The sequence below is a fragment of the Ursus arctos genome, unplaced genomic scaffold (assembly GCF_023065955.2).
Source record: "Ursus arctos isolate Adak ecotype North America unplaced genomic scaffold, UrsArc2.0 scaffold_22, whole genome shotgun sequence".
In the NCBI taxonomy this organism is placed as follows: Eukaryota; Metazoa; Chordata; class Mammalia; order Carnivora; family Ursidae; genus Ursus; species Ursus arctos.
This window is the reverse complement of record NW_026622897.1, coordinates 61,598,116-61,622,791: the sequence shown is the minus strand read 5'-3', so window position 1 is coordinate 61,622,791 and position 24,676 is coordinate 61,598,116. Positions and strand designations below refer to the sequence as shown.

At 46.2% G+C, this 24,676-nt stretch overlaps 1 protein-coding gene across 14 annotated transcripts in view; it reads left to right on the top strand.

Annotated features, from left to right (window-relative positions):
- Nucleotides 1-24,676, top strand: part of SCUBE2 (signal peptide, CUB domain and EGF like domain containing 2) — a 66,741-nt gene that overhangs the window by 20,343 nt on the left and 21,722 nt on the right. For 6 of the 14 annotated variants that reach the window (XM_057316856.1, XM_057316851.1, XM_057316854.1 and 3 more), the window contains 11 exons: nt 269-385; nt 1,095-1,184; nt 6,208-6,324; nt 7,257-7,379; nt 9,826-9,942; nt 11,291-11,413; nt 11,812-11,928; nt 12,190-12,276; nt 14,022-14,156; nt 16,520-16,675; nt 17,069-17,275. In XM_057316856.1, coding sequence (XP_057172839.1) covers nt 269-385; nt 1,095-1,184; nt 6,208-6,324; nt 7,257-7,379; nt 9,826-9,942; nt 11,291-11,413; nt 11,812-11,928; nt 12,190-12,276; nt 14,022-14,156; nt 16,520-16,675; nt 17,069-17,275 — 1,389 coding nt within the window. The remainder of the gene's footprint in view (nt 1-268; nt 386-1,094; nt 1,185-6,207; nt 6,325-7,256; nt 7,380-9,825; nt 9,943-11,290; nt 11,414-11,811; nt 11,929-12,189; nt 12,277-14,021; nt 14,157-16,519; nt 16,676-17,068; nt 17,276-24,676) is intronic. The other 8 variants (XM_057316858.1, XM_057316852.1, XM_026486161.3 and 5 more) reach the window with 2 other exon arrangements.

Below are 24,676 nucleotides of genomic sequence, written 5' to 3'. Positions count from 1 at the left end.
CTTGAATAGTGAAACTCTGCCTGCCCGTCCCATCTCCCTATATAATTGCTCAAAACTGTCACTTGGCGTTTCTTGAATTCATACCGCGACTGTATTTACACAGACAGCGTCAGGCTCGGCCTGAGTCCAAGTTACTTGTTTTGTGCTCAGTGCCTGACACATACTAGGTGCCCAGATACTTGCTGACTGAAGATCAGAGACCTTCCGAAGCAAACAGCCCCGGTTGTGGAAAACTCAGTGCTCAATGTGTTATTCCTTTTCCTCTCAGTGACCTGTAACCATGGAAACGGTGGGTGCCAGCACTCCTGCGAGGACACCGCTGAAGGCCCGGAGTGTAGCTGCCATCCACAGTATGAGATGCATGCGGACGGGAGAAGCTGCCTCGGTGAGTGACCCCGACGCTCGGTGAGGGCCCGCCCCAGCCTGCCCACCCCTGACCCTACCCCTACCCCTGACTGGATGGTGTCCAGCGCCATTCTTCTGGTCTATTTGTCTCCACATGGGTCCTGTGCTGCCGTACAGGTGACAGTGGGACTGAGTGTGTTAGTCCCAGGAGGGGGTCTCTTGCTCCCTGTGCCGCCTCAGAAAGCCCTTTCTCCTCTCCTAGCCTAGGGGGTCTCCTGAAGGTGGTATTCTGGAGACCGGACATTACATCCTGAGGGGCCAGGGCGACATGAGGTTAAAGCTAGCCGTTTGTGATGACGCAGTGGCCGTCACAGTCAGCAGAAGACAGCGTTGCGTGTTTCTGTCAGGACGCCCATCCCGTACTTCGTGGCACGGCCTTTGCTAGCTCCACTTAGAGCTTCCCAGGCCGAAGATTTGTCCTGGACTGAGGGCACTGGAGTGACTCTGAAGCTTGCATTCCCTGGTGTCTCTTTGGTCACCGCAGTACGCTTCAAAACCGTTTCCAGTGTTAACTAAGGCTCCGTGGCCGTGTCACACAGAGCCTCGTTACAACACGTTTTTATCGAGCGAACACAGTCGCGTATCCTCGATTGTTCTCGTGTCTGGGGTTTCGGCAGAAGTGGTTGTACAGGGGGTGAGTCATCGGACTCCTTCGGTCTGAGGACCGTGCTCTTTGGCGTCTCTTACAGAGCGAGAGGACACTGCCCCGGAGGTGACAGAGAGCAATGCCACGTCGGTGGTGGACGGCGATAAGCGGGTGAAGCGGCGGCTGCTCATGGGTAGGCGCCTCCCCCACCCTTCCCAGGCCACTGTCCTTGTCCCTGTCCCTCCGCCATTTACTATCTCAGGCCTGAACCTGGGGCCCATACCCCCTCAGGCCAGCTGGACCAGGGTCAGCAGCTCCTGTCAAGCCAGGTCGTGTCTGCTCTTCCTGCACGGCTGTTACTTAGTCCCCATCCACGGACCCGGCGGCTGTGGGAAGGGCACCGGCCACCAGAATGACCCGGTTAGCGCCCTAGCGCTGCCCCTGTCTGGCTGTAAGACTCGGGCGAGCGGCCCTGAGCCTCTCCGTCGCCTGGGCTTCCTTTAAACTGGAGGTAATAGAACCTACCTCTTAGGGTTACCAGGAAGCTCAGTTAGGAGGGTAATGCGCAAAGTGCCCGGAGTCCAATGCCTGGGACTTCGTGGGTGGTCAGTGAGTGTCGGCTCCAGTCCTTCTGAGTGGCTGTGACCAGCGAGGCACTTTGCGCCGTCCCTAGCTTAGCATGACGATTTGTCTGGGTTTTTGTCAGTGGAGTCCTCGTCCCTCTGACTTCAGCCCACGTTGATGGGCACTTGGCTGTGGGGTGTAGGGAGGTCTGCCAGCAAGGCCGGCGATGGGAGCAGAAGCCAAGGCCGTGGCTGTGGGGGCGGCAGTCAGGTCCTTGGGCGCATTATTATTCTGGAGAAAGCTTGGCTTGACCGAAACAAAACCGACTTGTGGATGGTTTCTAGATTTAACAGGCAATATATTGAGCAGGGCACAATATACTGGGCACATGACATTTCTGAGCTCTTTAAAGTGATTTTTAATTGTGTTAAGTTAAAATACTGCATATGAATGATACAAAAAAACCCTTAAAAACTAAATCAGTGCTATTAAGCTTGTCATGAAACGTCATTTCCTTGCCTCAAAACTTCCCTTTCCCCCATCCCATTTGCCAGAGGCAACAATTTCCATTTCTCCTAGTTGTTTCTTCTTGTGACTCCATTTCCCCCCATATTTCTGAAGAGTGTATACAAGTATTTCTCTTTTTCCTGTTTTATTATATTATACACTTATTTCCTGATATGACAGTTTCAGACATCAGCTGTGACTTCTTATTCCAGAGCACACTGGGTTTTAGCTCTCTTCTGCTGCCTCCCCCCGTGCACACACCCTCCCTCTCCCACTCCCTTACTGCGGTTCCATCGCTACTGAAATCAACATTACGTATTTACATCATTTTGACTACAAGTATCTAAATATGAGTCACCCGCACCATGTAGTGTGCTATGATTATTATTTTCTTTGTTTGCCTAGGTTTCTAAGTACCTTTTACCAGTTCTTTTGCAAACTTTGAGCAGAGTTCTAAAACCCTTTCACTGTGTTCAAATACAGCAGTCGACTTATTAATTCCATTTTCTTTTTTTTTTTTTTTTAAGATTTTATTATTTAACAGAGAGAGAGACAGCCAGCGAGAGAGGGAATGCTAGTAGGGGGAGTGGGAGAGGAAGAAGCCCCTAATTCCGTTTTCTTCTTAAAAAGTGTCTTCTGGGGACACCTGGGGGGCTCAGTCAGTTAAGCGTCTGCCTTTGGCTCAGGGCGTGATCTCAGGGTCCTGGGCTCCCGGCTCAGCGGGGAGCCTGCTTCTCCCTCTGCCTCTCCCCCTTGCTCGTGCTTTTTCTCACTCTCTGACTCTCTCACTCTCTCACTCATGCGTGCTCTCTCTCTCAAATGAATAAATTAAAAAAAAATTTTTTTTTCTAAATGTCTTCTGAGGCTTCCCCTGCTCTAGGGGTGCCTAGCCCCAGGCTGGCTGCACTCCTCTCCTCCGGGTCTTCCCGCCAGCATCAGCCTGGGAATCCCCTTCACCTTGCTCCTGTGTCGGTGGACCCCATGGCTTCTCTGTTGTTAGTTCCCATGGGTAGGTATAGGTTTTTAAAAACCTCCCATGCCTGAAAATGCCTTTCTTTTTTTTTTTTTTTAAAAGATTTTATTTATTTATTCGACAGAGATAGAGACAGCCAGCGAGAGAGGGAACACAAGCAGGGGGAGTGGGAGAGGAAGAAGCAGGCTCCCAGCGGAGGAGCCTGATGTGGGGCTCGATCCCAGAACGCCGGGATCACGTCCTGAGCCGAAGGCAGACGCTTAACCGCTGTGCCACCCAGGCGCCCCTGAAAATGCCTTTCTACTCTACCTTTATTGAGCATTTGGCTCAGTATAGAATTCAGAGTTGTGGGCAGCGAGCGCTCTGTTGTTTTCAAGCATTCAGTGTTGTTTCAAGAAGTCTAAGGTCATTTTTATTCTTGATCCTTTGAATGGAACCCATGAAGTCTTCTCTCTGGTTGTTTTTCGGGTCTTTTCCTTGTCCCTTGTGGTCTGAAATTTCACAATAACGACCCTCGTGATGAGACTTTTCCCCACCTGTTGTGCCAGACTCTCGGTTGGCCCTTTTCAGTATGGACATTTGAGCCCTCTAGTTCTGAGAAAGTTCCTTGTATTTTTTCTTTGATAATTTTCTTTACGTATTCCTATTCTTTCTCTCTGAAACTTCTGTCAGCTGACCGTTTTAACACCTCTGATTTTCTTCTCTTTCCTTAAATTTTTGTTCTACTTCCTAAGAGATTTTTCATTTTTTTTTCTTCTAACCCTCTACAGAATTTAAACTTCTGCTTTCGTATTTTAATTTTTCCAGAATTTTACTTTGGTCTTTTGGAGGCACCTATTCATACTTCACAACTGCTTTCCTTATCTCTCTAGGGAAATTATGAGGTTTTTACAATCTTTTCTTTTGTTCCCTGTATTGTCCTTGTTTCTTCCAAGTTCCCTTTTCATTTGATTTGGTGCATCTAATTCATATTAAAGGCCTTCCTGAAATGTCTGGTGATTCTAGGCTGACTTTTCACCCTTAATAGTGAAATACTAAGAAGTCAATTGGATAGTCTATCAACTGATAGGCTTTAAACTTGGATGACTAGGCAGTGACTTAGCCATTTCATTTGGAGACCCTCCAATGCCGGTATCTATAGGTCTTTTCACTTGGACAGGCCAGTTTAGCTGGAGAGGAACCCTTCAGTCTCCTGCTGAGGGGACATGGACTTGACTGCCCGTGATTCTGGAGCTGGGCAGGGGGAGGGTGGTGAGGCTTTGAGATCTCTCTTTTCAGGGTATAGACTTTCACCTGACAGTGTTTCCTCCTCCCTCCTGCTATTCCTGGTATCCTCGAGTCCAGCACTTCTCTGGTCCCACTTCTCCAGAAGATATATTTCTCTGCTATGGCCCAAATAGGGAAGGGGTAGTCACCTGGCTGTGACATTTAGGAGGGGATCTGAGGGTTTATTTGTTTGTTCTGTAGACTTACAATCAATCTTCCTATTTTTAACTCCTTCCTCACCTCTGCCTCTAGAGTAAGTTAGTATCTCCAATTCCTGGGCCTTTCTGGGGTTCTGTTGCTCACCTGAGCTTGCCACTTGTTGGTTCCCCCTCTGTAGACCGCTAGGGTTTAGCTTTCTGCTTTGTCCATTACTGCCCGTCCTTGACATGCCACTTCCAGAATATTTGACATCTTTCATCTATTGTCTTTGCTTCCATTTTCTTTGTCCTTAGGAATTTGTACTTTTTAAAAGTGTTAATTTCAGTATAGTTAGCGTACAGTGTTATAGTGCTGTCAGGTGTACAGTATAGTGAGTCACACTTCCGTACATTACCCAGTGCTCATCATACGTGCACTCTGTAATCCCCATCACCTGTTTCACCCATTCCCCTCCCACCTCCCCTTTGGTGACCAGCACTTTGTTCTTTGTAGTTAAGAGTCTATTTCTTGGCTTTTCTCTCTCTTTTTTTCCTTCACTCATTTGTTTTGTTTCTTAAATTCCACATGTGACTGAAATCATATGGTATTTGTCTTTCTCTGACTTATTTTGCTTAGCATTATACTCTCTAGCTCCATCTGTGTCATTGCAAATGGCAAGATTTCATTCTTTTTGATGGCTGAGTAATATTCCATTGTGTGTATATACCACATCTTCTCTATCCATTCATCAGTCGATAGATACTTGGGCTGTTTTCATACTTTGGCTGTTGTAGATAATGCTTCTATAAACATTGGGGTGCATGCATACCTTTGAATTAGTGTTTCCATATTTTGGAGGTAAATACCCAGGAGTGTGATTGATTACCAGATCATAGAGTCGCTCTGTTTTTAACTTTTTGAGGAACATCCATACTGTTTTCCATGGTGGCTGTACCAGTTCTTAAGGATTTATACTTTCAAAAATCTATTTACTCTCATGTGAGGTTTTGAGAGGAAACAGAGATATACCTATTCTGTGTGGCATATTCAATTAGAACTAAGCTTTTGCCCTGAGGCGCTACGGTGAGGGAGCTATGGAAGTGGAAGCAGTAAGTGAAACTAGGAGGACACTTGCTTATTGCTCCTCCTCTCTCTAGGTGCGACTTAACAACTGTGGCTGATTTTTCATGTACTTATGACCATTCTTTTTCCTTTCAGGGAAAGGTAAACTCCTAATCTGAGTTAATTGGCAGTTGCAAGGATGAAGTCATTGGTGTGCAGCAAGGGAACGGTTGGGGTAGGCGAAGCTTGCCCCCTCTTGCTTCGCCCATTACTTATATTGAAGGGGGAGGGTTCGGGATGAAGGAGGGACCATCCCCCTTTGCCCTGTTCTGCATTCACATCTAGTTTGCCAGTTGTGGCCACTCTTAGTAGGTCAGTGGCTGTGACTCAATAGGAACGTGTAGTGGCTTCAGATCTGCCAGTGGAGCAGGGAGAGGCTCGGCAGGCTGGAGAGACATCCTTACCCCTCGATCAAGCTTCTCTGGGAGATGTCACTTATTTAGGTGGGTGAGAGGAACTGCACCTGCTCTCCCTTTATCTCACCTGCAGGCAGTAGAGACTTGGGGTACAACTGTGAGTACCCCCACCATGCTTCTTGGCTTTCGTGAACTTTGTCGAGTATTAATCCCTCAGCCGTATCCTTTCCTCCCAGCTGGGTCAGCACTTCTTTAGTGAGCTAACTGTCTTTTTCTTACCTCCTTGTCAGAAACATGTGCTGTCAACAATGGAGGCTGCGATCGTACCTGTAAGGATACTTCAACAGGTGTTCATTGCAGTTGTCCTGTTGGATTCACTCTCCAGTTGGACGGGAAGACCTGTAAAGGTAGCCTGTGTCTCTCTAAGTTGCTACTGTGTGGGGATAAAGGCAGCTCTTCCCCTCCGTACTTCCTGAGAGACTCCAGAAAGCTTATGATTCATATTGGTGGAAGCTTTTCTTCCCTGGCCTAGTGGAAGATTACAATTGAGTAAGCTTAATTAGAACCAACTTAATTATAGTAACTGTTGAGAAGGTCAGCTTCTGCAAGCATCAGATAACCCAGGCAGCAGCCTTATTAGAAAAAGGCAGAAATTCAAGAAAACATTCATTTGCAGGTGATAATATCAGCATATCATAAATAACAGCCTAGAGATTATTATATAAATAACAGGCAAGATTTTTATCCAGAGAACTTAATGAATAGCTGTACAATTAACGTTTACTGATGAATAGAGACCTCAGTGACCTGCTAGTATTTCATGGGCAAGAGTACAAAGGCTTAGTTCTTTAACATGATACAAATAATACAGATAAATACAGATAACCAGTTACCAGATGAAAGTGAGAGAAGAGAAGATTAATTTGAGTGTCAGGAATCATTTAAAAGCATTGAGGCTACTTGATCGTCGTGTAATTTGCCAAAACAAATGTTCTAATTCCTAATAACTTTAATCATTAAACTGGAATGGAAAGTATACTGAAGGGAGCCATCTTATCTCGAGAGAGCAGTGCAAGAGTGGGAATATAACAGGGCATCACCATTCTTTCCCATAATTTGTTTCCTGAATGCTAGCTAAGGGTAGCACCAGTCGGAGTTCTCAAGGGGCTGAGACACATGTCTTTCCCAACTGGTTTGGCCAGACAAAAGAACGTGTAAGATTAAACACATCAGCAAACATCCTTACCTGCTTTCACGGGTCTGTTTTCGTTGCAGAGAGGGATTTGTGGGAAAGCAGGCCAGTTTTGCTCTCTGATTTGCCGATGCTTGCCCGTTACAGATATTGATGAGTGCCAGACCCGCCGTGGAGGTTGCGATCATTTCTGCAAAAACACCGTGGGCAGTTTTGACTGCAGCTGCAAAAAGGGATTTAAATTACTAACAGATGAGAAGTCTTGCCAAGGTGTGTGCTGAAACGTAGCTGTGCTGTGCAGTGCCCACTGGCTGGAGCCGAGAAGGTGAAACCCCACCTGGCAGGGACTGGCTCGTTGGGTTCTCGATGGAGTCATTCATCCAACCTCCAACCCATGCTTCACTTATTTCATCTGTGGGTAGAATAAAAACAGTGATGTAGCTCACAGGTGTATTTTGGACGTTAAGCTGTTAATGATTAGAGAACACCTCAAAGAATCCATCTGGTGTGATTATAGCAGAGCTCGCTGCTAGAAATGGCATGGATCACAGAGCGTAAACAGGTTGCATTAGGGTGTTGAGATTATGAATCATTTTTCTTTTCTAAATTTTCCTTTAATTGTGTGGATTTTATAACAAAACTTGGTGGCAGAAATATGTAGATTTAGTTAATATACCTTACCTTTTCCTAGCGAAAAGTGGGGGTCAACCCATAATCAAGGTCATGCACCACTTGGTCTCTTCCTTATAGCCCTTGTTTTAATGACCAACCAGCCTTTGGGGCTTGGGGAGAGGGACGGTGGAGAGGGAGGGAGGGAGGGGATTGAGAGGAGGCAAGGCTGTCAGTCCTCAGGCAGGATTTCAGACCCCCTTTTAGATGCACTCCTCCCACACAAGGGGTGTCAAGGGAGCATCTTGCAGTTGTTGTTATGAATAACTCTTTGGGGGGGGTGGTAAGCTGTGTTGGATGAGGGGCACCATTGATATTTTCAGATGAGCACCTTTTCTGCCCTTTGGATATACAGGAAGCCTCTCTAAGGAAAGATGTGCTGTCATGTAGTCTTGTTCCATTTCTGAGAACAAGAACAGCCTAACGTATTTTGTTAGAAATCCCAGAATTAAATCAAAATTAGAAAATAATATCTGCTTTCACTTCAGGTAATAAAAATGTAATATAACCTTTTTTTTTTTAACCTTATGGTGTGTGAATTAGGTTTCTCTCTTCTTTTTGTCTCTTAATACATAATTTGTTAGGCAGTTCAAGTATAGCCCTTTTAAATCCAACAAGTTCATTCTAGATGACTGTTGCACGGCTTTCTTTCATTTGACTTGGAAAGCAAATTTGATGTCCCACGTAGTGTTTCATAATGTATAGAGCAAGAAATACTGTTGAAGCTGTGTAAACACATTAAAAAGGAATTAGAAAAGTGATCTCATTATTTTTGGCAAAGCAACAGCCCATGATGTGCAGCCGAAGCCAGCTACTGAACGAGTCCACTCTCTCAACAACTGGCTGACATTAATAACAGAATTCATAGAGCGACATCAGTTACTAGGGAAGAAATGGACTTTGTAAAAATTTTTCACTGATTGGCCTTGGTAGAAGAAATATTTTCACAGAACAAATTTACTGAAGAAATTGCCAGGATTTCTGGGAAAAGCTAGTAATGAAGAGGTTTTGTAAGAATTTGCCCTCTTTAATTTCATTTTTTTCATTCCTCCAGTTCCTTCCAACTGTTTGTTTTTTATTAACATAGTTTCTTATGGCACATTTGATGTTGAAAAAGAGATCTAGCTGTGGGCTAGTTAGCTTCCACTGAGTTCTGCACTGTTCCTGGTTTATCCATCTGGAGACACAAGTCGTAACTCTGTTAAAACCCTCCAAAGAGTTGAGGGAGTAAAGCACTGAAACTCTAGTCTACGGGAAAGATGTGAGCACCAGACCAGGGTAGAAGAGATGATTAGATTGACAAAGGCAGTGTCCTGAGGCTAGTTTCCGGGATTTCAGCTGAAGCCAGCGATGCCTCCACATTGAACCAGGACAGGAGGGTCCCTGTGGGGCTGAACCATATGGCAGAAGAACAAAGCCAAGGGATTGGCCGAGAGGATCCAGTTTGGAGCTTAACCACCAAATTTTAGCATCTGCAACAGAAAATCACTGAGGATGTTAGCATTCGTGCATTCTTTCGGTGCAGAGGACATTAAAACCCCATTGGCCTCTTGGGGCCAGAAGACTAATTCTGGAAAGATAGGAACCAGATTTATTTCCAACCCAACTGTTTTCTCCTTTCCATTTGCTGTAGCTTATCTAATTGTACTGTTGTCTTACCAACAGTGATAGAACAACAGTAGTGCATGGATCGCACCTTACCGTTTACAAACCCTTTTAAGGGTTTGTTATCTCATTTAGCTTCATTTAAATATTTTAAATTACTCAGCCCTGCAAATAAGCATGGGAAAGAGAGAGACACCAACTGAGCGTAAAGGCAAGTGCAATTTGCAACAGAATTTGGAAATAAGGATTCTGATTGTGAGTATACCTATTGCAGGCTGCTCAACATTTTCTTTAACACAAGTGAGCAGAAGAACTGATGGATACTTTTTAAATTCTGTGTATGTTGTTTTTATTGCTGGTCAATAAGTGGAGTTATAAACCTGTTCTTTCCGCTCACCCCTCAGAGTTGGCTTCAGCTCCCCTCTCCCTTTGACAATTACAGATGTGGACGAATGCTCTTTGGATAGGACCTGTGACCACACCTGCATCAACCACCCCGGCACCTTCACGTGTGTTTGCAACAAAGGCTACACGCTCTATGGCTTCACCCACTGCGGAGGTGAGAAGAAGGGCAGGTTGGGCCTGCAGGGAAGCCGGGCCTACCTCCCACAGTTTCCCCAGGTCAGGGTCAAGTTTCCAATATTGGGGAATGAATGGGGCATTTTAGTGTAGTCGTAGTGAGTTCGTCGACTCGAGGGAAGCATCTGCTAAGGGAAATCTATTCACATGGATCCCTTCAGCATGTTACGTTATGGAGCAGAGAGAACTGGACTCGTCAGCTGTGAACTCTTTATTGACTTTATGGGTGTAGTGTATTCAGATGGTGGGAGCAACTCTCAGGGGCTGACACCCTGTCTGTTGGAACTTCCCAGTAGATAGTAAAGTCACAGTCCTCAGAGAGACTTGGCAGGGCACCAGCCATTTCCACAGCCTTGCTGTGCCCAGGAACTCGCTGAGAAGCCTGTTTCGAGATCTGAGCTGGTTTTTGAGCAGGTCTTTGAGCTGGAAGTGGACCATCGAGTCCATCTCTCTGCACTGTGCCCATGTAGCCCTGTGTTCTGATGTCATTTGTTACGTAGACGATGGCATAAATCAGATTTGACATCAAATGACTCCCACCCTGCCCCCCTGATCATGAGGTCACTCAACAATCTTTGAGAATACAGCTTCAGATTCTGATTCGGAACGGCTAGCGCTTCCAAGGGGATACTGAGTATCCGAATATTTGGGAACCACGGGCTTACATACTTCCTGCCCAATTCTTGTGCCCTGTGCTTAAGAAGAATGGATAGTAGTGACTTGGTATAGGTAGCATTGTCTCTGTTCTCCTTTTCAGTACATCCCTGACGTGGCTAGATACATCCTTTCCCAGGCCATCAAGAAACCCCAAGGACATATGCCCTGAGTACGGATATGTGTCTTAGGTGGGGTTTTAGGTGGAGCTGCCTTCCCACCTGGACTCAGTCTTGGGTGGATGGGGATTAGTGAAGTCATTTTCGTTCTCTAGACTTCAGCTACTGAATATGAACTGTTCAGTGAGGCATCCGAACTCTGTCTCCCTTGGCACGTAGCCCAGCAGGATGGTAGCGTTTCCCATCGGAGGCCTGGGCAGTGTTTGCGTTTGGACACGTGAAAGTAGAGTGTGCCTGCTTCGAGCATCCTTAGTGGGGGAAATGTTCGGTCCAGAACGGAACTTGAGACCATCCTGGCAAAGCCTGTGCCAGGAAACCCATGGTGGGGGAGTGGGGTCAGCCGGTGCCCAGCGCACGTCCCGAAGGCAGTTAGCGCCTTCCCTTGGTTTAGTGAGTTTCGACCCTGTGACTTCCCTCTGCTCCTTGCTCAGGGGAGGGACGGTGTCAGCCTGGTCGCAGTGGGCTGCTGTGACAGGAGACTGTTTCCTTCTGCAGACACCAACGAGTGCAGCGTCAACAACGGGGGCTGCCAGCAGGTCTGTGTGAACACAGTGGGCAGCTACGAATGCCGATGCCACTCTGCATACAAGCTCCACTGGAATAAAAAAGACTGCGTGGGTAAGGGGTGCCGCGTCTCACAGTCAGCGGGCTCACACTGGCGCGGCAGCTCTGTCCCGACGGGGCCCGGAGTGCACCCACCCTCGTCCCGTCCCTGCGTGTCTCCCCTCAGTGGCTGCAGCCATTCTTGAAATAGTGCAAAAACAGGAGATACTTTACAGGCTCTTCGGTGTTTCCTTCTGTGCTTCTGTGTAGGTTGGAACTCACGTCTGTTTTCCTGCATGGAAGAAAAATAGCACACAAGTAGCTTCTTTACCTTAGAGGGAAATAGTGCCCTGTGTCTTGTGTTCTGTGCTGGGTATCAGCTCTACCTTCTTTCCTTTGGGCCTTGGATATTTGGGACTCACCTGGGAGTGTCCTGCTCTTTCTGCAAGTGTCTGCTTTTTTGTCCTGTCTAGAAGTGAAGGGGGTCCTGCCCACTAGTGTATCACCCCAGGTGTCCCTGCATTGCGGTAAGAGTGGCGGAGGAGACAGGTGCTTCCTCAGATGTCACTCGGGCATTCACCTCTCTTCAGGTGAGTGGGTCCCAGTCCCTGGGGCAAGTCCTCGTGCCAGGGCCAGGCCTTCCTGGCCATTCGGTGTTAGTTGCCCTCAAAGGGTTTCCAGGTCTTTGTCTGGCTGCCCCTTGGCCACCGGAGGCCCATGCTTTGAGACCCCAAATGCTGGGCATTTGTCTAGTGGTTTCTGTGGAATGGGGGGCGGGGAGTGAGTTTAGCTGCTACCAGGAGAGACTGTAACCTTGCCCACATGCTGACAACCCACATTCTGTCTGTCAGGACTGCAAGAGGCCTACTCTGTCGCCTGCGGCTCTTCCTCTTCTCTCAGGAGCAAACAGCAAAAATCAAATGACTCTGCTTTTGGGGGTAATTACCAAATCTGTGTGTTCTCTCTGGGGCTCACTGTGTTAAATGGGCTCTGTTCTTGGGGTGCTGTTCTTGGGCGTTGGCTTTATTTTCTTTTCTCTCAATCTCCTCAGTGCTGTGAGCACATTACAGGCTGTTCTTGCCCACAGCCTTGGTGCCTGAAAACTGACTCACCACGTAACAGGTACTTACGGAGTGTCCACTACGCTGGGGGGCTCCGTGGTCAGCCCTGGTGGGTCATGATGTTGGGCAGAGGCCCACAGAGCTCTGGGGTCAGGAGACTCAGGTCTCCCAAACTCCCTGTACCTCACAGGCCGGGCAGGCAGTGTGTGCCTGGAGCACATGACGTTGGTGGAGATAGACGTAGGCGTGACTGGCGGCAAAGATTCTGTCCAGAGAGAGTCCCAAACCCTTCCTAGTTTGTCAGAAGACAAAGAATGAAATTTAAAGATTTTAAGTAGCCTCATCCTCCCAGAGTTAGACATCTCCGTGATTACATCATCAGAACGACTGAATGAGGAAATGATTCTTTTTTTTTAATAAGATTTTATTTATTTATTTGAGAGAGAGAGAGAGTGAGTGAGCACAGGCGGGGTGAGCGTCAGAGGGAGAAGCAGGCTCCCCCCTGAGCAGGGCGCCCGATGTGGGGCTCGATCCTGGGACTCTGGGATCATGACCTGAGCTGAAGGCAGACGCTTCATGACTGAGCCACCCAGGCCCCCAAGGAAATGATTCTTGATGTCCATTTTACATATATGAGCAGAGCTAGAGGCCCAAAGCATGATAATAGTACTAGAATATATTGATTGAGCAGCTAAAATATACCAGCTGCTGTATCACATGTCTGAGCTGATGGAATTCATACTGAAGTACTCAGGGAAATTTTACTATTCTTCTCATTAATCAGAACCTGAGGTCTGGAGAGGTGAAGTAATGTACCCAGAGTAACTCAGATAGAAAATTGTGGAGTTGGGATTTTAATCAGGATGGGCAAGCTGACAGTTAATAGTTATTCAGTTCTTACTGTGTGCCAGACAGTAGGCTAAACTTTTTTTTCTTTTTGCATCATCTCATTTAATCCTCACGGTAATGTAGGCACCTTAATGTAAGTACCCCAATTTTGTCTATTTTACAGATGAGGAAACTGAGGGTTAGGGAGTTTCAGTAACTTGCTTAGGTTCATCACGAGTCAAAGAGCTAGAGTATGAATCCTGGACTTTGGCTCCAGAGCTTGACATATGGTTAAGACTGATTGTGGGGGGAGAGCAGAATTTTGCACACGAGGCCCTCAGAGTGGGACCTTTGCTGCCCCCAGAGCCCAAACATCTTAGCCGCATTTGGTGAGTGCCATCCTTCTCTGCTCCCTCAACTTTGTCCTCCCAGGAAAGGCTTCTCCAGGAGAATCTGCCCCTCACCATTTCCCTCAGCAGTTGTGTCCAAATTTGAACTAGGGGATTCTGGTCTTCTTTGTCAGGAAGGCACAAAAGTGACCTCATAGTTCATCTCAGCGTTGAGGTTATTTGGGGCCCTCTCTTTATTATATTTGAGCATTGGGTTCATTTCAGCTGGAGGGATAAGTGTAACTCTTAGGAGGCTCCTGGGGTTTCTAGCCTCAGGGTCATGAACCAAATCTTTTGTGGTCTCAGGGGAAGAGAGGGGCTCACGGTGTGCAGTGTGTGGTGGGACCCAGCCTCGGGATAGCTCGCCATCACCCACTGGGTCTTTCCATTCCTTTGCCTCTGAAGGTAACGCCTCTCACTTGTTTCTTTCTGAAGATGTCGCCACCGTCAGGACAAGTGTAACCTTTAAACTAAGTGAAGGCAAGTGTAGTTTGCAAAAGGCTGAGCTGTTTCCCGAGGGTCTGCGAGCAGCACTACCAGGTATGGAATCAGACGGCTGGTGCAGGGAGCTTGCTTGCATGTTGGGAAAGGGGCCTGGAACATGCTAAGCCCTTCAGATGGAATTGAACAGTCCAGGATCTCTAAGGACTCTCTCCACAGGAGGAAGAGGAGCCTAGCCTAGCACCCCTGTATAGCCCTGGAGTTCAGAGCTACTTGAGGGCTTCCTTTGCTGGGCACACATGGTGAGCTCTGGAGAAACCTGTGAGTTCACAGGAGTCAGTAAGGGCTTTAAGATGTATTGGCATTTATGATTATATTGGGTTAAATTTTCTAGATCTCAGAGTTCGCTTGGAATATAAGACAAAGAAGAGAAAGGTTTGGTTCAGGATAATCTCTGATGAGCAATGATGTAATATCCAGCTTTCCTGCTGGATCAAGTCTTTGGAGGCAGTGACTCCATTGGCTTCAGCAGAACAAACACCATCCAAGTAAGACTGGCCTTGTAGAGAAGAGCAGAACCAGCTCACATTTCCAGTATTAGTTCATAAAATAATTTCAGAGATTAGAAAAATCATGACTCATGTATTAGGGTTGCTTCTTTCCCCAGTTTGCCATCGCGTAAACCATACAAATAAACAGGAAGCCCACTGTGGTCACTTTTGGCTGCATATTTTAAAAACAGGTAAATTTTGGTACCTCCATTTGATGGAATATTATGCAGCTATTAATTATGTGTTTTTGAAGAATGTTTAATGACATAGGAAAATGTTCTTGATGCTTAGAGAGGGGAGAGTAAGATTTCATATCTCTAATACAATACATATATCTTTGTGTAAGAAAAAGTGTGAGTAGAAGAAAAAGAAAGGAAAGTCACCATATCATTAGTAGTAATTATATCTGGGGGGGGGAATGACAGGAAATTTTCATTTTTTTCTTCTGTATTTTCCAAATTCTCCACAGTGAGCATTTATACTTATTTTATTTTATTTTATTTTTAAAAGAATTATTTATTTACTTATTTATTTGAGGCGGGGAGGGGAGAGGGAGAGGGAGAGAGAATCTCAAGCAGATACCCTGCTGAGCATGGAGCCCAGTGTGGGCCTCAGTCCCATGACCCCGAGATCATGACCTCATGATCAAGCCACAATCAAGAGTCAACTGCTCAGCCAGCTGAATCACCCAGGCGGCCTAACATTTATCCTTTTGGATCAGAGGAAAAAAGCATTGTTTAAAAATAGTCTTGGTCTTTAGTCTCCTTAATGGTATTACACTATGTTAATTTCTCAGTGTTGATAAATATACAGGATAATGTAAGATGTTAGCATCAGGGGAAATTTAACAGAGTATATGGGAACTCTCGGTTCTATCTAGGCAGCTTTTCTGCAAATCTAAACTTATTTCAAAATAAAAAGTTTAAAATATAGATTTGGGAAAATTGAAAGAGAGAAAGGTTCAAAATATGTTTAGTTCGAGGTTTGAAGTTAGCCTTTTGAAAAGGTGAGGGAATTTTCCATGGGAGGGGGGGACGGAATGGGGTTGGTTTGCCTCCTCCTTCCTTTGGCTCCCGATGACCCACTGCTTTGAACACCCTCGTAATGTCAAAGAAGAATATGATACAGATGATCCATCAGTTGAATAAAGTGAGAGTTCAAACTAGAGACAAGTCTCTTGTGTGGATGATACACGGAACTGCTCTTTGGTTCGAGTTAGCAGTCATTAGCTAAGAGATCCACTGGAAGCCACGGGGGGGGGGGGGGGGTTGGGGGGGGAGAGGAACGGCCAGAGTCCGGAATCGGGGTGTGCAGAGCCCCGCCTTCCGCAGCGCTTCCTCCCACCCTGGATGCCTTCATGATGTTGTTTGGTTCTCGAGATGCTTGGTGCTGTGTGTTGCCCCTGGTTATGTCAAAATGAGACAGCACTGTTAATGTGCTTTCCAGCTTCCCCTCCGGGTTGGAATTACTCCAAGCTCAGTCTGCCTGAAAGCAGGAGTCGGTTTCCTTTCCACTCCTGTGCTTCATTCCCTATTTGAAGCCTCAGCCCCTGCTTGGTACATCACAGTCGGCTCTAAGGAAACCAACCGTGAGAACAAGAGCACACCTTAGCAGACCGTCTGTTAGGACCGCAAGGCGACCCCCGTGCCTGTCTTCCACGTATGTGGCCGGTCAGTCATACACATCCAGCGTTCATCCATGAAAATAATTGTCAAGAGCGAAATTGTTAAGGCTCTTTGAAATTAAAGTGTCATCGTGCTCCAAGCTGAGGCTTGCAACGTCTTGGCATCTGGAGTTAATCACGTAGTCCCTTGAGAGTTGTTTTAATGAAATGTTTACTGAGCTCTAGCGAATGTTCAGCTGAGTGCTTTGCCAGGATCTGGCTTCCGATAATTTTGTTTCTTCATACAGAGAAGCAGAGCTCAGTAAAAGAGAGCTTCCGCTACGCAAACATTACATGCGCCTCCAGCAAGCAAGCCCCGGGAGCCCCTGGCCGCCCAAGCGCCACTAAGGAAATGTTTATCACTGTTGAGTTTGAACTTGAAACTAACCAAAAGGAGGTGACAGGTTGGTTTGAAAACAGTCTTTGGTGCCAGGCTTCTCACAGCTAGCTCCTTATTCCTTTGCTTTTCACTTTTCGTCCTTCTTGGGGGGGGGGGGATTCAACCACTGAAGTATCTCCTGTTTGTTGTTGTTGTTGTTTTCACCCCCAACTAAACTGAATTGGTTTGGAACCTCATTTTTATCTGTTTCATAAAAACTCAAAGATTCCATTTTGGTCCACAAATTTCTGTTTGAATCAAATGCTGCCCAGCCCGTGAGGTACCCAGGCCCAGGTCCCCCCCCCCCATTCTGTCCACAGGGAACTGTGGGTGTTGGTGGGTCCCGCAGTGGGTCCGGACATCCTTACACGCTGCAGCCTCCCCCCTCCCCCCACGGTGATCCCTCTTGTCTCGGTAGCTTCTTGTGACCTGAGATGCGGCGTCAAGCGAACAGAGAAGCGGCTCCGGAAGGCCATCCGCGCGCTCCGGAAGGCTGCCAACAGGGAGCAGTTTCACCTGCAGCTCTCGGGCATGGACCTGGAAGGGGCAAAGAAGTCCCCCAGAACATCCGAACACCGAGTGCCGTCCTGTGGAGCGGGCCAGGGCCATGCAGGAAACCAGTGTGGTGAGTGACCTGCTGGCCGGGCCATTCCTGCTAACAGAATTGTCTTGAGCTCCGTAAAGACTCAGGGTAACCAAAAGTGTGGCCATTCTCCCTCGCTGAGCTTACTCCAGAGAGTACTGTGGACACCCACTGTCATTTGGAAGCTACATGTTGGGGTCTGCTGTGTCTGCCGGACCAGGAGCTCCCCAGCGCCTGGCACAGTGGCTTGTGGTGGGCACTTAATAAATGTTTGCTGATTTGAAGAATGGAAAGGAAGAGGTAGGGTGATGAGGAGAGAGAGTGCTGACCCTAAAGGGTCTGAGGGGCGGTGGTCTTCAGAGCACTGCGGCCCTGGGCAGGGGCAGGACTATAGGTATGAGGCACCCATAAGCCTCCTGCAGACCCCACTGTCAGTTTCTATCATCTCCCTCTGGCCCAGCTGATGATAAACAGTCTCCTGTCCATAGTTTCATGCAGAGGAAGTCTTGGGGGCCACTTGGCAGCCTTATGAGATCCCTGAGCTTCAGCCCAAGACTCCTTGTAGTGACAGTTCCATATATGGGTGTGTGTGTGTGTGTTTCAGAATTAAGTTTGAGACCCGGCATTTGAGCAACACCAATTCATGAAGTTCTAGGCAAGAGGAACCTGGGCAAGAGCTTCTAGGGTGGTAGTTCTTGAGATTTGTTTGTTGGGTGAAACTGTTCTGGGCTTTTATGGGAGATTCTACCTTTGGAGGTAATCCCTTTATAGTCTCACTTAATGATAATCATGGTAGTGATTTCTTGAGTTTTCATCTGACACAAGTACAACATTAAGACAGTACCTGCATTATCCTTCAACCTGAACGGCCATCTTACCAGGTTGGTGTTATTATCTCCACTTAACAGATGAGCAAAGCGGAGCTCAGAGGGCCAGGTTCTCCGGCTCTAGATCACATTAGTGGTCTGACTCCAAAGCCTGTGCTCTGGTCCAACCCAAGGAAAGTGCGTTTCGATAACAAGATCCCTCCAGAATAAATTGACGTCCTTTCTCAAGCGTCATTAGAAGGCCCTAGAAGTGAGGTTCAAGCTAAGGAGTAGTAAGCCAGTGTTTCTGAAGAAGCAAAGCCGAGCCCAGGGCACTCATTCAGGAGAATTGTCAGCAATAATCCCCCAGCCCAAATCCATTGCTTTGCCAAAACATAGTAAAAATCAAGTGTAAAATCAAGTGTAATTGTCCACCAGGGGCTGGTTCTCAAATAGTCTTGACTTATTCTCGCTGACTCTCTTAAAAAGAAAAAAAAAGTTAGAAAGGACCCAGCTGGTTGGTTTGTTCTCATTTAAAATTCTAAGAGTTCCAGCTTCCATACCAAAAGGGTGACGAGAGTTGGCTGTTGCTGACCTACTTTACAGGGTGAGCTGCAGAAACTGTCAGGGACGGGCAGGCCAGTCTTCCTGCTGGCCTCTCAGAGCTCAACTGCAGCCCCTTTTCCCATTTGCTATCCTGATCCGGAGAGGCCGTGTAGCCTTGCCAGGGAGCCTCTGTGGCCAGTTAAGAAATCAGGCAAAACTAGCGTATTACCAATGCTACCATGACTGTGCTCCTGGGGAAAAGGCGCAGGAATGAGGGTCAGGAGTTTCTTTACAGAGGCCTCATGACCATGACAGCTTATGAAAGACACGGTAGCTGTTGTGGGTGTAAACGTGTCCTGAGATGCTTGTTCTGCTAAGTTAGGTTGGGTTGTTACTGAGAGGCCATGTGTCTTGTCTCAAGAGCTCCCTCTAGCAATGCATGAATTTTGTAGCCTGCAAGGAACCAAATCGGGTTCACCCTGTCTGACAGCAATGTTGAAGATTTTAGCATGTAGACAAAACAGCGTAGAGAATTACCAGTGAAATTTCTCCCTACTGCTGAAGGGAGTAAGTGTGTATAAGGAGGGGTTGCATGTGTTAATTAGAGAGATGGGGTAACTGGGTGATGGGCATCAGGGAGGGCACATGATGTGATGAGCACTGGGTGTTATACGCAACCAATGAATCATTGAACACTACGTCAAGAACTAATGGGGGGCTTTAATGTGGCGGAGCTTGAACACCGCTCCCACGCCCCTGAGCTTTGGGGTAGAGGTGGAGCGAAGGCAGGCACAGGGCGACCACCGTTGGGGGCTGCCAGAGCTGGAGCTCGACAGGAGGAAGAGACCAGCCTGAACATCCACGGAATCAGCCTGAGACGCAGGAAGATGCATCTGGATCTCTACAAACGAACATCTCCAGCACTGAGTATTGAGGTACGAAGCGGGGAGCCGTGAAACCGCGCACAGATATCGGAAGATAAACGGAAGGGGGAGGGAGCCGCTGCGTTCGGGCGCCGGGAAGCGGTAGCCACTTGCACGGGGGAGCGGGCAGACTCGAGGACCGGCACCCGCAAGAGAGCAGCGTGAGACCGTGAGCCGGGGCCACGCGACCAGAAATGGAACTCCGATGTGCTCACTGGAACCAGACTGAGACCGGAGCTCCAGGAGCGCGCTGGGGCGGCTGGCGGCTGGCTGGCGGCGTTAGAAACACAAAGGACAGAGACGCGCCGGCCCTGGAAGTGAGGGCTGAGACGCCAGGTGTGGGGCGCACATCCCGGGACACTGCAGGGTTGAGCAGCACCAACAGTAACAGATTTAAAGTGGCCAGAACATCCGTGGAGAACGGTCCGCAATCCCTCTGTTCTGAGACAGAGGCTGAGATTTGGCCACTGCTGCACTGACTCTCAGAAGAGGCACAGCAAACCGCCAGGGAGGCCGCCAGAGAACAAAAGCCTGGAAATACCGGCTCACAGGGTGCCCACCCCATCCCCCTTTGCAGGGGACACGGAGACTCTACCCAAACAGGGTTGCCTGAGTATCGGCGGGGCAGGCCCCTCCCCCAGAAGGCAGGCTGAAAAATCAAGAAGCCCACATCCCTAAGATCCCTATAAAACAAGGGCACACGGCCTGGGTCCCAGTCAATAATTTGGGCTCTGGACAACCCCGCAACCTCTCCTCATCAGAATGACGAGAAGGAGAAGTTCCCCCCCAGCAAAGAAAAGACAATGAGTCTGTGGCCTCTGCCACAGAACTAATGGATATGGATATAACCAAATTATCAGAAATGGAATTCAGAGTAACAATGGTTAAGATGACATGTAGACTTGAAAAAAGTATTAACGAAAATGTTAATGAGAATATAGAATCTCTAAGGGTGGAAATGAGAGCGAATCTGGCAGAAATTAAAAATTCTATGAGCCAAATGCAGTCAAAACTAGAAGCTCTGACAGCCAGGGTGAATGAGGCAGAAGAACGTATCAGCAAATTGGAGGATGGGTTAGTAGAAGAGAAAGCTAAAATAGAATCTGGACTCAAAAAAATCCACGCTCAGAAATGTAGGTTATGGGAGATTACTGACTCAAGGAAACGTTCCAATGTCAGAATCATCAGCATCCCCGAGGGGGTGGAGAAAAACAGAGGTCTAGAAGAGATATTTGAACAAATTATAGCTGAAAACTTCCCTAATCTAGCGAGGGAAACAAACATTCGTGTCCAAGAGGCAGAGAGGACCCCTCCCAAGCTCAACCATGACAAACCTATGCCATGTCACGTCATAGTGCAAGTCGCAAATATTAGATTCAAGGATACAGTATTGAAAGCAGCCAGGGCAAAGAAATTTCTCACGTACCAAGGCAAAGGTATCAGAATTACGTCAGACCTGTCTACACAGACCTGGAATGAGAGAAAGGGTTGGGGGGGGGGGCATTTTTAAAGTTCTTTCAGAGAAAAACATGCAGCCAAGGATCCTTTATCCAGCAAGGCTGTCATTCAGAATGGATGGAGAAATAAAGACCTTCCAGAATTGCCAGTCGTTGACCAATTTTGTAACCACGAAACCAGCCCTACAGGAGATATTAAGGGGGGTTCTATAAAGGTAAAAAGGCCCCAAGAGTGATACAGAACAGAAAGTCACAATCTATAGAAACAAAGACTTTACTGGCAACATGGCATCATCAAAATCATATCTCTCAATAATCAGTCTCAATGTAAATGGCCTAAATGCTCCCATAACCGTCACAGGGTTGCAGATTGGATAAAAAGACATGACCCATCCATTTGCTGTCTACAAGAGACTCATTTTGAACCTAAAAATACATTCAGACTGAAAGTAAAGGGATGGAATACCATCTTTCACGCCAATGGACCTCAAAAGAAAGCTGGGGTAGCAATTCTCATATCAGACAGATTGGATTTTAAACTAGAGACTATAGTTAGAGACGCAGAAGGGCACTATATTATTCCTAAAGGATGTATCCAACAAGTGGATATGACAATTATAAATATATATGCCCCCAACAGGGGAGCAGCAAGATACACAAGCCAGAATAAAGAGACATATAGATAAAAATACGTTAATAGTAGGGGACCTCAACACTCCACTATCAGAAATAGAGCACCCATGCAGAAAATTAACAAAGAAACAAGAGCTTTGAATGCCATACTCGACGAGTTGGACCTCATAGACATATATAGAACACTACACCTCAGAACCAAAGAATACTCATTCTATTCTAATGCCCATGGAACATTCTCAAGAATAGACCATGTTCTGGGACACAAAACAGGTCTTAACCGATACCAAAAGACTGAAATTATTCCCTGCATATTCTCAGACCAAAATGCTTTGAAATTGGAACTCAACCACAAGGAAAAATTTGGAAGAAACTCAAACACTTGGAGACTAAGAACCATCCTGCTCAAGAATGATTCGATAAACCAGGAAATCAAAAATCAATTTAAACAGTTTATGGAGACCAGCGAGAATGAAAACACAACGGTCCAAAACCTATGGGATACTGCAAAGGCAGTCCAAAGGGGGAAATACATAGCCATCCAAGCCTCACTCAAAAGAATAGAAAAATCTAAAATGCAGTTTTTATATTCTCACCTCAAGAAGCTGGAACAGCAACAGAGGGACAGGCCTAATCCACGCACAAGGAAGCAGTTGACCAAGATTAGAGCAGAAATCAATGAATTAGAAACCAGGAGTACAATAGAGCAGATCAACAGGACTAGAAGCTGGTTCTTTGAGAGAATTAATAAAATTGACAGACCACTGGCAAGACTTATCCAAAAGAATAGAGAAAGGACCCAAATTAATAAAATTAAGAATGAAAAAGGAGGGGTCACAACCAACACCAATGAAATTGAAAGGATTATTAGAAACTTTTATCAACAGCTTTATGCCAATAAATTAAGCAATCTGGAAGAGATGGAGGCCTTCCTGGAAACCTATAAACTACCAAGACTGAAACAGGAAGAAATTGATTTTGTAAACAGGCCAATTAATTATGAAGAGATTGAATCAGTGATAAACAACCTTCCAAAAAACAAAACTCCAGGCCCGGACGGTTTTCTTTGGGAATTCTACCAAACATTCAAAGAAGAAATAATACCTATTCTCCTAAAGCTATTTCAAAAAATAGAAACAGAAGGAAAGCTACCAAACTCATTCTATGAGGCCAATATTACCTTGATCCCCAAACCAGGCAAAGACCCCATCAAAAAGGAGAATTACAGACCGATTTCCCTAATGAATATGGACGCCAAAATCTTCAACAAGATCCTGGTTAATAGAATCCAACAGTACATTAAAAGGATTATCCATCATGACCAAGTGGAGTTCATCCCTGGGATGCAAGCGTGGTTCAACATTCGCAAATCTATCAGTGTCTTAGATTTTATCCAGAAGGAAAAATTCAAAAATCATATGATTCTCTCAATAGATGCAGAAAAAGCATTTGACAAAATACAGCATCCTTTCCTGATTCAAACCCTTCAGAGTGTAGGGATAAAGGGTACATTCCTCAATCTCATAAAAAGCATCTATGAAAAGCCTACATCAAATATCATTCTCAATGGGGAAAAGCTGGAAGCCTTTCCCTTAAGATCAGGAACACGACAAGGATGCCCACTCTTGCCACTATTATTCAACATAGTACTAGAAGTCCTTGCAACAGCAATCAGGCAACAAAAAGGGATAAAAGGTATCCAAATGGGCAAAGAAGAAGTCAAAATGTCTCTCTTCGCAGATGACATGATACTCTATATGGAAAACCCAAAAGAATCCACTCCCAAACTATTAGAAGTTATAGAGCAATTCAGTAATGTGGCGGGATACAAAATCAATGCTCAGAAATCAGTTGCATTTCTATACATGAATAATGAGACTGAAGAAAGAGAAATTAGGGAATCCATCCCATTTACAATAGCACCAAAAACCATATGTTACCTTGGAATTAACTTAACCAGAGACGTAAAGGACCTATATTCTAGAAACTATAAATCACTCTTGAAAGACATTGAGGAAGACACAAAAAGATGGAAAAATATTCCATGCTCATGGATCGGAAGAATTAACATAGTTAAAATGTCCATGCTACCCAGAGCAATCTACACTTTCAATGCTATCCCGATCAAAATATCGATGACATTTTTCAAAGAACTGGAACAAATAGTCCTTAAATTTGTGTGGAACCAGAAAAGGCCCCGAATCGCCAAGGAAATGTTGAAAAGGAAAAACAAAGCTGGGGGCATCACAATGTCGGATTTCAAGCTGTACTACAAAGCTGTGATCACAAAGACAGCATGGCACTGGCACAAAAACAGACACATAGACCACTGAAACAGAATAGAGAACCCAGAAATTGACAAGGCAAGAAACAACAATTGCTGGAGAGGATGTGGAGAAAGGGGATCTCTCCTACATTGTTGGTGGGAATGCAAGTTGGCACAGCCACTCTGGAAAACAGTGTGGAGGTCCCTTAAAAAGTTAAAAATGGAGCTACCCTATGACCCAGCCATTGCACTACTGGGTATTTACCCCAAAGATACAGACGTAGTGAAGAGAAGGGCCATATGCACCCCAATGTTCACAGCAGCATTGTCCACAATAGCTAAATCGTGGAAGGAACCGAGATGCCCTTCAACAGATGACTGGATTAAGAAGTTGTGGTCCATATATACAATGGAATATTACTCAGCTATCAGAAAGAACGAGTTCTCAACATTTGCTGCAACATGGACGGCACTGGAGGAGATAATGCTAAGTGAAATAAGTCAAGCAGAGAAAGACAATTATATGATTTCTCTCATCTATGAAACAAAAGAACTAGGAAGATTGGTAGGGGAAGAAAGGGATAAAGAAAGGGGGGGTAATCTGAAGGGGGAATGAAGCATGGGAGACTATGGACTCTGAGAAACAAACTGAGGGCCTCAGAGGGGAGGGGGGTGGGGGAATGGGATAGACCAGTGATGGATAGTAAGGAGGGCACGTATTGCATGGTGCACTGGGTGTTATACGCAACTAATGAATCATCGAACTTTACATCAGAAACCAGGGAGGTACTGTATGGTGACTAACATAATAT